At 38.7% G+C, this 11,967-nt stretch overlaps 3 protein-coding genes across 3 annotated transcripts; 2 read left to right on the top strand and 1 right to left on the bottom strand.

Annotated features, from left to right (window-relative positions):
• On the bottom strand, window positions 1-838 carry LOC109056203 (hemoglobin subunit beta). Its single transcript, XM_019073438.2, has 3 exons — window positions 688-838; window positions 360-582; window positions 1-238 (listed from the first exon to the last, which is right to left on the bottom strand). Exons 1-3 carry the CDS (start codon window positions 777-779, stop codon window positions 89-91), a joined length of 465 nt encoding a protein of 154 aa, XP_018928983.2. The 5' UTR covers window positions 780-838; the 3' UTR covers window positions 1-88.
• Window positions 839-1,601: 763 nt separating this feature from the next.
• On the top strand, window positions 1,602-2,456 carry LOC122136271 (hemoglobin subunit alpha-like). The gene is made up of 3 exons (XM_042718975.1): window positions 1,602-1,741; window positions 1,920-2,127; window positions 2,234-2,456. The coding sequence occupies exons 1-3, from the start codon at window positions 1,647-1,649 to the stop codon at window positions 2,312-2,314; spliced, it is 384 nt and encodes a 127-aa protein (XP_042574909.1). The 5' UTR covers window positions 1,602-1,646; the 3' UTR covers window positions 2,315-2,456.
• An 8,285-nt stretch (window positions 2,457-10,741) lies between these two features.
• LOC109056245 (hemoglobin subunit beta-like) lies at window positions 10,742-11,547 on the top strand. The gene is made up of 3 exons (XM_042718953.1): window positions 10,742-10,903; window positions 10,998-11,220; window positions 11,322-11,547. The coding sequence occupies exons 1-3, from the start codon at window positions 10,812-10,814 to the stop codon at window positions 11,448-11,450; spliced, it is 444 nt and encodes a 147-aa protein (XP_042574887.1). The 5' UTR covers window positions 10,742-10,811; the 3' UTR covers window positions 11,451-11,547.
• Window positions 11,548-11,967: the final 420 nt, after the last annotated feature.

Below are 11,967 nucleotides of genomic sequence, written 5' to 3'. Positions count from 1 at the left end.
TGCTTTCAAACATTTTATTGATCTTATTTTATAAGAGTTAGATCTTTGTGTGAACAGCTCCCGCAATATTCTGCAATACAGCTGGTGTTCATTGGTGATGAGACTCTAGTGGGTACTGTCTGCACAGAGCTGAAACGACGACAGACAGAAACTTCTCCCAAGCCTCCTGGACGTCAGCATTGAAGGCAGAGGGGCCAAACTTCATGGCAGCGCACACGGTGATGCAGTCAGCCAAAAGCTGTAGAACATGAGATCTATTAGGTGTGTGTTTTTCGATGAAGTTGATTTGACATAACATGAGCACAACAGTTTTCTATATTTACATCACGCAAATTTTAGTTGTATTTGCTCAAACCTACCCTGAAGTTGTCGGGATCCACATGCAGTTTCTCAGAGTGCATCACACTGAGTGGCGCATAGGTGGCCTTGATGTTGTCCATGTTCTTGATGGCTCTCTCCAGACCTCCCATCACAGTCCTCCCGTGAGCTGCCACCTTGGGGTTACCCATGATCGCAGCGGGGCTTGACAGGTTTCCGAAGGAGGCGAAATATCTCTGAGTCCAGGGATACACGATCAGACACCTTAAACAGAATCATTAAGAACAGCATTAAATAAACTGCGTAACTGAAATAATCTGACACGGAGAGAATCTTTATAGAATGTGTAAGAATGTGATGCAATGATACCTGGCCAGGGCCTGAGGTCCGATTTCATCGGGATTGAGCTTTCCCCACAGGCCAATGATGGCACTTCGCTCAGCATCTGTCCACTCAACCATGTCTACGTTTTAGGGGTGTCCTTAGGTACTTTCTTAAGTCCAGTAGGAATCACTAGTAGAAATCAGAAAACCGGAGTTTAATTTATTGACTTGATGTGTCCTCCGCCCATTAAAAGATGCAAAGTCTTATTGGATAATTTCTCTGAGCAGGTGACGCACATGTCTGTACATCACTGATCGGACCCCGTCCAAAAATGTTTTGTAAGATGTCTTAAACATGAACAAGTTTTTTTTTCTGCCAAATTTTGCTGATCAAATTTGCACCACCACGCTTATACAACCACTATGTTACCATGAACAAACGTTCATAACAATAAAAATGTAGTCCTTTTCAGTGAAATAGCAAATAGCAAAGTACCGTTACAAAAATGTATTTTGATTATAATGCATGACCAGATGAATGCAATTATGTTGCAAGCGTTTTTAACTGATGATGATTTTCAAATTTATTACTTGAAATTAATTTTATTAGACACATCATCCTTTCCAAGAGTTGCACCATCATTTATCAACGTTTCGGGGGGAAAAATGGGTTCAGTTCATTTGAACAAAGTTAATTCTGATTCATAAGTTTAAAATGGTGATTAAGTGAAAATAAAATATAAAACAACTTAATATGCATAGCGCGTGAAGGGTGTGTATAGAAAATCCTTATCTTAATTAAAAGAGAAGCACAAAATTGGCACGTTTTTGATTTGACACCACAGGTTGGGGATCAGCAGTGATGCGCGTAAGGGGTGTGGTTTGGACCGAGTTAATGGGTGTGACCTTCTTTAGTTTTATATAAAAAGTGGGACAAACCCCCGTTTTCCCCCTCCAATCTCTTTTTCTGAAGACAACCTAGCTTGAGAAAAAGAAGACGCAGCAATGAGTCTCTCTGATAAGGACAAGTCTGCTGTGAAGGGCTTATGGGCTAAGATTAGCCCCAAGGCCGATGAAATCGGCGCTGAAGCCTTCGGCAGGTAATACTGTACTAGGCTACTGTCTTCCTATTTAGGTTAAGATTACTTATTGACAGGTCTATATAGAAACTTTCTAGGTAACTTTGCATGAAAAATGTAATGTTTCAATTGATTTTGGATTACCTTAAAGTATAATGTTTTAGCTCACCGAAATGATATTGTTATTATTTCGTTTCAGAATGCTGACCGTCTACCCTCAGACCAAGACCTACTTCTCTCACTGGGCCGACCTGAGCCCTGGGGGTGCTCAAGTGAAGAAGCACGGCAAGCTTATCATGGCTGCAGTCGGCGATGCCGTTTCAAAAATAGACGACCTTGTGGGAGGTCTGATGGCCCTGAGCGAACTTCATGCTTTCAAGCTCCGTGTTGACCCGGCCAACTTCAAGGTACACCATGACAAACAATAGTAGGCTATATCACAGTAGTGTAAACGAGTCTACTCATAATGGACATGGTAGTGTGATAATGTGTTTCTGTTTCTTCCTTCTCTAGATCCTCGCACACAATGTCATCGTGGTCATCGGCATGCTCTTCCCTGGAGACTTCTCCCCCAGAGGTTCACATGTCAGTTGACAAGTTTTTCCAGAACTTGGCCCTGGCTCTCGCTGAGAAGTACCGCTAAACTTCTAGTGGGCATTCATACGCTACACTGTGCGGCACCCCTAAGCAACTCAATGTCTGAATAAAATTTCTCAATAAAAGGCAGAGAATTAAACGAGTCATGTCTTGTTTTTATCAATAGGCTATATTTGAATTGATCGTATGTGTTTTCTAACCCTTTTGTCGGGGTAAACTGAAAGCCTATACTTGATTCTCACTGAGCTATCCTTAAAATGATAATTATTTTACCAACTGTTTTAAATTCAAATGTTACTTACTTTCGCATAAACCCTGATTGAAACCCTCGCATTAACATTTTATACTCGCGTTATCGGTTCCAAAAACGGAACCGACCGGGAGTAAATTGGATTTAACAGAAGCTTTTTCCAAAGTGACTTACAAAAAGGAAACAAGGCTGACGTTCTCAACAGAACGCCGAATCCAGGTGTCACCATGGAAACAGACGCTCAGAAGAAGCGCCATACTTTTTCTGTTATTTAATGGGGATTTACATTCTTGTGCATATGGCCACCTGGGCGATTGTTCAGTCAGTCGTTTTTTTATCCAACGCTATCTCACGACCAATTCGTACGTATTTTACGAGGTGCCTAATTCGTACGAATTTGTACCGACCTCACTCGTACGATTTCGTACGATTTGGCTAGACCCCACTGACGGGTAGGTTTAGGGGCGGGGTTTGGTGTAGGTCATTCGTACAAATTCATACGAATGTGCAACCCGTAAAATTGCGTACGATTTGGCAAAAATCGTATGAATTTGTACGAGTGTGGTCGTACGAATTCGTACGAATTAGCCACCTCGTAAAATATGTACGAATTGCCGTGAGATCGGGCTGTTTTAATCTTATCCCAGCAGGCACTGAACGTCTATATAACGTCAGATTGACGTTGGACATGACGTTGGGCAGAATTGCATTTTGGTTGAAAATTAAAATCGGGTTGACGTTAGTATTTAACGTCAATTTGACGTTGACTTAACGTTGGATTTTGGTTAAACAACCTAAAAACAACAAAATATCAACGTCACCTGACGTCGGTATTGGACATCAATTTAACGTTGACATTAGACGTTGAATTTAGCCTAACGTACATTTAATTTTTGTCACCAGACGTCGCAACCGAAATTTAACCAAATATCAACGTCTTATGACGTTGTGTGCCTGCTGGGATCAATTAAAACTTTAATACGTTTTTATTACTGTGGACAAAATTATGTTTATCTGATAAAGTAAAAAAGAACGATTGATTAAACTAAAACATCAGTCTGCTTGCAAAGATAATTTGGCTGTATGCTTATTTTATATATTTGAAACATTTTGCTTCCAATTGTTGTGTCCCTTGCAAACAACAAACAAACATTTTGAATAAAATAAATACTAAAATAAATTAAATAAAAAGAAAAAAATAGGCCTAAAATATATTTGATTGTGTGTGTTTGTTATACTGAACTATACTGCTCTCACATCACAAATGAAGCTATTCTGAAGAACGTTTATGCTTTTCTATCTATCATGAAAGTGGAGGGAACTATAGGGGTTTTCAAGTTCAAAAATCATATAAGCATAAAACATCATAGCAGTGGTCCAACATAGAAGTCATGTGCTGTAGCTATTCAAAGTCCCCCGAGGCTTTATGTAGGAACTGAGTGAAATGTATGCCGTTATTCTCTTGCCTTTAAAATCTAGCTTGACATGCATGGTCTCCATTCGCTTTCATTGTATAGCCTACACAAGAGCATTCTGACATTTTTGCAATAATTTAGCTACTTATTTTGTGTTCCATCGAAGAAAGTCATTCAGGCATCGAAATTCAGAGGAGAGGTAGATGATGACAGGCGAACTATTTCACGACACGATTTGATCTAGTGTGTTAGCAATCGCTGCGGATGAATTTAAGTCAAGTATAGGCTAAACATGGTTCATGATCGGTCTTGATTATTAGTCTTAAAGCAACTGTATTAAAATGTCAAAACACTGTAAAATCATTGGTTCAAATTCAATACAATATCTTTAAAAATGTTTAGCGTCAAAAATCTGAAAAAAATCTCTGCTGTCTCTTGTTTTCAAAAGTCATTTTAAAAAGCATAGAAAGGTGCAGGCTACTTTAAATTAATTATTTTTAGCTAATTAGCCTACTCAAGACTTTTAACTGCGTACATTTTTTGGCGTATTATCTGTACTTTACTGAATTTAAGTACAATTTCAAAGTACTTTTTACCACAAAAACATGAACGAAACATGATCTAAAATGTCACTTCTGAAAATGACACCGATTCTTTGGCAGGCAAATTTCATTAAATTATCAGGCTGAACAAATGGAGAGGATTGAAACAAGTTGTAACAGTATACTTGACCCACAAAGATTGAACAAAACGGGACAGTGTTACATTTGCCACAATTGTAAACGTGCTTCGTAAACGTTTAAATGTTTTATCGGCCTAGTTAAATAGTTATTTTTTTAATATTTTGCATATGCTTCTTTAAATTTTTTAAAATTTCACGACCAATCGTACGGTAAAGTAAATGCTAAAATTGTTGTTACATGAGGATAGGTGTGGTGGGACATGGTACAATGTTTCTTTTGAGTAAGTTCATTTGATAGCCACAATAAGTTCCTGCAAGTAAAGTAAATGCTAAAATTGTTGTTACAACTCATCGTGTATTGGGGTAGGTTGTCGCAACAATGCTTGTAAATTTAAATTATTTTACATAGATTAGGGATTATTTGTAGATTTTTGAACTATACTTTAATTTTTACAAGACAAATGTGGGAATATTTTAACGTTTGTTTGAGACACAGACCAAAAAAAGTGTTGCTTTTGTTTCAACAAAATGTGTTAATCCCCAATCACCCTTTAAGTGTATAAGAAGACAAGCGACGACATATATACGATTATCCAAGGGCCCAATTCAATGTTTTCAGATAAAATATGCCCACGGGGGTTCGTGAGATAATTTATTTCTGTTTTATCACGATTTATCACAGGATTCAGACAGTGAACACCCATTTCTCTCTATGAACGTATCAAAGATATTATTGAACCTGCAGAGAAAATATATAGTAAACAGCTCATAAAAAATATGCTTGTTTTTAGATTTCTGTTTAGATTTCTGCGAAAAACACTCATAACAAGTGTACTAAAATATTTGAACAGTGGCTCTTAACCTGTAATGTCTCTGCAGTCTGCAAGTTATTGTGCTGCTGGAAACTCGAGTGTATTCAGATAGGTTAACCCGGTTTGATGCCCTGGGCATCCTAACGAAGGATCTTAGTTTCTAAAGTGCGCCCTCTACGTTCAAGGTCACGAACGTTTGCCGCAATTCCACGCGTGTTTCCCAAAAATGTACTTAACATAAACACGCCAAAACGCGTTCTACGTGCTACTTCTCAAGAGTCGCTGTTCGTTTTGTCAAGTGCTGAAATATTACCTTATAGAATGAACCAAATAATCGTCACCTGATGTGGATTAGAAAAAAAAAAAACCCTTAAAAAAGATGAAATTATTGTTCTTCTGGAGGAGGTAGAGCAAACCAAAGATGTAATTTTCAGCAGATTTAAAAGACACCATACAAATAAGGAAAAACAAAACATATAGGAGGACTTTGTTACAGAATTAACTAACCAGGGGTGTTAAGAGATCAGGGAATGAGGTCTGCAAGAAGTGACAGGACTTTGCAAGCCTGGCAAAAAGGAAGAGGGCACTGCAGAGGATGACACTTAATAAAACAAAAACAGATGCTTGGATCAATGACTCTCCCCTTTTTGCAGCAGATGAAGAAAAGGCCTTGTCAATACTTCAGATAACATTTGTGGTGGTATTGACCTTCATGGATGAGTTGGGATGCCTCATCCTGAGCCTGAGTCAGGTCCTTCCTGCTCAGAGGAACTAGTTTCACCTGCCATCCCCAGCACCAACCATCTCCTAGTCCTCCAAACAAACCTCTCAGGCCTCAGCCTCCATCTTCAACTGTCCAGACCGCAGCCACAACACCTAAGCAGTTTGAGAAGGTCTGTGGTTGTAGTCAGGACTTAGTGCAGCTGGAGAGCTGTACAATGTCTTAAAGAGGACAATTAGAGGAACAACCATTTTCAAAAGCAGCTCATTGACTTCAAGAAGGCCAAGTTGGCTTTAAAGGAGAGGAGACTTGCACTGAAGGAGATGAGGCTTGCAAGGCCCTCCATTTCTGTGCCAATTATCTTGCCAGAACAGTCAAGTAATATGATTTTTGTAATGGTGATTAAATTAAGTTTCTATAATTTCAATCGATAACTCAAATCTATAAAACTATGTTGATTCAGTGTTTTTGATGTCTGCAGCCCAAGACTGGTTGCCCACTGAAGCTAAGCAGGGTTGAGCCTGGTCAGTACCTGGATGGGAGACCTGCTGGGAAAACTAGGTTGCTGCTGGAAGGTCTGTGTGGGTCCAAAGCCCCAGTGTAGTGATGTGGACACTATACTGACAAAAAGCACCGTCTTTTGGATGAGACGTTAAACCGAGGTCCTGACTCTCTGTGGTCATTAAAAATCCCAGGATGTAATTTGAAAAAGAGTAGGGGTGTAACCCTGGCATCCAGTCCAAATTCTCCCAAAGGCCTCTGACCATGGCCTCCTAAGCATCCATATTTTTGTTTTCTCATTTTCTTCCCTTTTCTTTTTAATTATTTTATAAATTAATTTGAACAAAAAAAAAAGTGTAATAAAGAGAAGGACAATCAAAACCTTGTATTATAATCACATCCCACTTGAATAAAGTTGAAAGTTGTCCTGCAGGTGACCTCATAACTCTTCGTATGATTCACTTAGGGTTGTACGATTACTCCAGAGCACTCGTAGATTTACGATGATTTTCAAGTGCTAACTAAGATCAGTCTTATGGTCGTTTTTACGATCTTCTTAGGCGTGCGATGCTTTTGAGAAACGCAGCCCTGTGCAGTTGTAATTGTCATCATGCAATATGTGACTACCGTGCTATAGACCTCTGCAGCATATGTAAACATTAATCAGTTATTAAGAATCTTATATTCAAATTAGTAGGTGCTTAAGTAGGCTATGTCTTGATAAAGTTATAGGCTGGGCTTCCTATACGGATTTCTTTCCTGCATAACCTACATCTGTGATACGAAGGCTTCAAAGTGTCACATTTTCTTTGTGAATATGATAGGCTACATCAGGTCAGAGAAAGTCATTGTCCACTCCACAATCATTCTGAATGGCGATATTTGAATGGCGACTTTGACCGAGTGAACAAAAGAGTAGCCTATTAATTTGAAACGGTGTTTAAGACCTAGATTTTGGGCATTAATGTTACCGAAAGGAATCGCATTTTACAGACACCCCCGAAGCAGTAGCCTAGCCCTCTAGCGACACTGAGTGGATTTCTTTCAAGTTCAAGGTCAAGTTCAAGTTGAGCTTTATTGTCATTCCGCTACATGTGTGGACATACAGTGCACGAAATGTCGTGCCTCACAGGACCACAGTGCTACATAAATACAGACATACAACAATGAAGTAAAACAGTATAAACCTATACACAACTAACCTACTGACAGATTTTGAATATGAATATACATTTACATTTAGTCATTTAGCAGACGCTTTTATCCAAAGCGACTTACAAATGAGGACAATGGAAGCAATCAAAATTAACAAAAGAGCAATAATATACAAGTGCTATAACAAGTCACAGTTAGCTTAATGCAGTACACGTAGCAAGGGCTTTTAAATAAAATAATAAATAAATAAAAAGAAAACAGATAGAATAGAAAAAGAATAGAGCAAACTAGTGTTAGAGGTCTTTATATACTTTATACTGTATATATAAATGTTTACCTATATATAGACTGAAAAAGAAAAATGTATAGACTATAGAATGCTTCACATTATACTGTACATGTGCAAAGAGAAACATTGTAAGTCAAGCAGCAGGCTGGGGATTTGTATCGTAAGTCAAGCAGCAGGCTGGGGGATGATTTGTAGTGCACAAATATGTAAACACATATTTGAGTCTTTTGTGGGATTATGTACACACAGCAGTGTGTGCGAAAAGTGTCTAGTGTGCATAGAGGAGAAATGCACACAAAAAGAATGTTTCAGACAGTTTTTCTGTGATGTGGTAAGGTTGGGGGGGTGGAGGAGGGGAGATGGTCCCCTATGGTTCCCCTGTAGAATGTGGTAAGCACTCTCTGAAGTAGACTTGCTTTTTTCAGCAGGTGGAGAAAGTGTATGGCTGTTGTGCCTTCTTGGAGAGTGACATGGTGTCGGTGGTCCATGTGAGATCTTCTGTGATGTACACCCCCAGGAATTTAGTGCTGCTGACTCTCTCCACAGTCAAGCTGTCGATGGTCAGTGGGGGGTGGTCAACGGAGTTTCTCCTGAAGTCCATCACAATCTCCTTTGTTCTCATCCTCATTGAGGGACAGGTTGTTAGTGTCACACCATTAAGCCAGCTGTGCCACTTCCTCTCTGTAGTGCATTTCATCGCTGTTGCTGATGAGACCTACCACAGTTGTGTCATCTGCAAACTTGATGATGTGGTTGGAGCTGAACTTGGCAGCGCAGTAGTGGGTCAGCAGAACAGCGGACTGAGCACACAGCCTTGTGGGGCACCTGTGCTCAGTGTGGTAGTGCTCGAGGTGTTGTGGCCGACACGGACTGACTGAGGTCTTCCAGTTAGAAAGTCCAGGATCCAATTACAGAGGGAATTGTTAAGGCCCAGCAGGTTTAGTTTATTAATGAGCTGTTGTGGAATTATTTTGTTGAATGCTGAGCTGAAGTCGATGAACAGCATTCTGACATAGGAGTCTTTATTTTCTAGGTGGGTAAGAGCCAGGTGGAGGGTGGAGGAAATTGCATCGTCTGTAGAGGGGTTTGGACAGTATGCAAACTGGAGCGGATGAAGTGTTTTGGGGAGGCTGGTTTTGATGTTCATGCCTAACTCTCACTAATACTGTATTTAATAAGGTTGTAAGTATGATGGTATTATCATAGGCCTACTTGTATTAACATAAACCTAACAGTGTCATAAATAATAATAATAATTAATAGGTAATTAATAGGCTATATAGGCCTAATACAAATGTAGCCAATGCATATAGTTATATAATAAAATGTTTAATTTTTATAGGTATTCCTGTTTATAGGCTTTACAGGTAGGCCTATTCCTCTTTATATCTTTTATATCGAGTAAAATATGTGTGTGTGTGTGTGTGTGTGAGAGAGAGAGAGAGAGAGAGAGAGGGAGAGAGCGAGAGAGATGGGCGCCCCCTGCTGGTTACATTTAGCTCTATTTTGTTATTTTCTGTTTAATTTCAGATTTGTTATATCATCCACGTGGACAGCAGGGGTCGCTAAAAGACTTCAGGTTGTGATGCAAGCCTTCATTATTATAAGCGTTATTATACGCAATACCGTGACTGCCTAGAGGTTATCAGAATATAATTTGTAGCAAAATTTGCCTATATATTCAGATTTGGTACTGAAAAACGTTCTTTGCACGTTGCAAAATGTACGTTTTTTACATTAAATTAAGGAGATCTCTCTTTTAAACACAATACGGAATTTTAGGTAAACAGTTATTCAAATTATATTTTGATTCAGAAAACTGTAATGTCAAATACAAAAGTCACTAAGTTTGATTTGGAAAATATGCTGTAGCCTGCAACTCTCATGGGGGAGACCATCAATTATGAGCAATTATTTGTCTATTAAACACGTCAACAGAAAACGAAAAAGAAGAGATCTGAAAAAATTTAAAAAATGTTTTTTTTCTTGTCAGATACTAAATTAAATTTCTCTGTTCAGAATTCTATATGTATAAACTATTATTATATTATATATAATCTGTCGTGTGTATTTATTATTTAGACGGTGTCTATCATATATAATCATATATAATCTATCATCCGATTACAAAAATTGTTCTTTAAAAAAAACATTGCTATATAGACAACCGAAAGAAACACCACATGAAGAAATTTCATAGTTTATGAGTCTTATGCAGAACACGTGTTGATAATTATGGAAGCTCAACAAAACTAAAATGTTCAGAATTCCCTATTTATAAAAGTATTCTATCATATGATTTTTTATTTATGTCTCTCATATGCAATCTATATAATCTGATTAATAGCTACAATTGTTCTTTAGAAATGCTGACACATTAAAATAAGGTAAAAACAGAATCCAGTTATCTCATTGGTATTTTTATCTAAAATATTGTTAGAATTAACTGTTCAGGTTTAGTCTTTGCAGATATTAGAATAAAAAGTAGGCTATGATATGCATCTCTTGGGTGGACGTGGTTGAACCAACCCACAGTCTTGTCACCAATAGCCTGTCAAGGGGTGGGGTGATGAAGCGCATTTAAAAGTACCGCAATGAGACTCTCTCTCTTCACAGCACTCTTTAGCATCTGTTAAAGGCAATCAGTCTAAACATCTAAAGTCGGAAACATGGTTGTGTGGACAGACTTTGAGAGGACCACCATCCAGGACATCTTCTCCAAGATGAACTACGAAGTGGTTGGTCAGCAAGCTCTAGCAAGGTATTGAGTCCTGGCATTAACTTAAAGTAGGCAACTAGTTTACAAACAGCGCCCAAATAAAATGATGAATGAATGTCTTCGTTATGGCTTGTAGATGTCTTATCGTTTACCCCTGGACCCAGCGGTACTTCGGCAATTTTGGAAACCTGTACAATGCCGCTGCCATCTTGGGAAACCCCATGGTTGCAGCACACGGTAAAGTCGTGCTCCATGGCCTGGACAAAGCCGTGAAGAACATGGATGACATCAAAGCCGCCTATGCTGAACTAAGTGTGCTGCACTCCGAGAAGCTCCACGTAGATCCTGACAACTTCAGGGTAAGTTAATAATAATGTGCATTACCAAGACTTGTTCTGACCTCAGTCTTCATGCATCCCGTCTGTCTATATGACACTGACACCCTTGTGTCCTCCCACAGCTTTTGGGTGACTGCTTAACCATCGTTGTTGCCGCTCAACTTGGCGCTGCATTCACACCTGAGGTCCAGGCCGCTTTTCAGAAATTCCTCGCCGTCGTGATCTCCTCCCTTCGAAGACAGTACCACTAGAAACTAAACCTGCTTTGACTGTTACACAGAGGGTCATGTGACGTTTAAACAAAAGAAAATGTTCTGAGTTGAAGCAAATAAAAATGTCAGTATTCAATTTGCAGTGTATCCTGTGTTCCTTTATATTCGCATGAATTGAATTGTGTCTTTGGGACTGCTGCTTCTGCAGACAGCCTTTGAAGCCTTTGGTATGAGCTGTTTCTAATTGATCATCTTTTATTAAAATAGGCACCAAGTTCGTGCATAACCTCTGATTACCTCTATTAGTAATAGGAGACTATCGAAATACCTTTAGAGAGCATAAAAACAGAGAGCAGTAGGCCTATTCCAAGTTTTATTCAAATGATCCAACGTGTAAATAACTAAAATACAATTATGTTATTTGATTTAAGGAAAAGTTACTTTAACAACGGGGGTTATGATGGTAAAAGTGTTAATAAATAAACGATCGAAAGAAGAAATTAAATGAACAAACAAACAAATAAGACATTTCTCAGTGTAACAGAAAGAATAGAAT

The sequence above is a fragment of the Cyprinus carpio genome, chromosome A3 (assembly GCF_018340385.1).
Source record: "Cyprinus carpio isolate SPL01 chromosome A3, ASM1834038v1, whole genome shotgun sequence".
Classification (NCBI taxonomy): domain Eukaryota; kingdom Metazoa; phylum Chordata; class Actinopteri; order Cypriniformes; family Cyprinidae; genus Cyprinus; species Cyprinus carpio.
Note: the sequence above shows the minus strand (reverse complement) of the source record. Positions and strands in the feature narration are given on the sequence as shown.

Excerpts from the sequence above, each read along its gene's own strand:
- LOC109056203 (XM_019073438.2), bottom strand. The coding sequence starts at position 779 with ATGGTTGAGTGGACAGATGCTGAGCGAAGTGCCATCATTGGCCTGTGG. Across the intron at positions 583-687 it reads GGACCTCAGGCCCTGGCCAG|GTGTCTGATCGTGTATCCCT; the intron begins GTATCATTGCAT and ends ATTCTGTTTAAG. Across the intron at positions 239-359 it reads TGGATCCCGACAACTTCAGG|CTTTTGGCTGACTGCATCAC; the intron begins GTAGGTTTGAGC and ends CATGTTCTACAG.
- LOC109056245 (XM_042718953.1), top strand. The coding sequence starts at position 10,812 with ATGGTTGTGTGGACAGACTTTGAGAGGACCACCATCCAGGACATCTTC. Across the intron at positions 10,904-10,997 it reads GGTCAGCAAGCTCTAGCAAG|ATGTCTTATCGTTTACCCCT; the intron begins GTATTGAGTCCT and ends TATGGCTTGTAG. Across the intron at positions 11,221-11,321 it reads TAGATCCTGACAACTTCAGG|CTTTTGGGTGACTGCTTAAC; the intron begins GTAAGTTAATAA and ends GTCCTCCCACAG.
- LOC122136271 (XM_042718975.1), top strand. The coding sequence starts at position 1,647 with ATGAGTCTCTCTGATAAGGACAAGTCTGCTGTGAAGGGCTTATGGGCT. Across the intron at positions 1,742-1,919 it reads GGCGCTGAAGCCTTCGGCAG|AATGCTGACCGTCTACCCTC; the intron begins GTAATACTGTAC and ends ATTTCGTTTCAG. Across the intron at positions 2,128-2,233 it reads TTGACCCGGCCAACTTCAAG|ATCCTCGCACACAATGTCAT; the intron begins GTACACCATGAC and ends TTCCTTCTCTAG.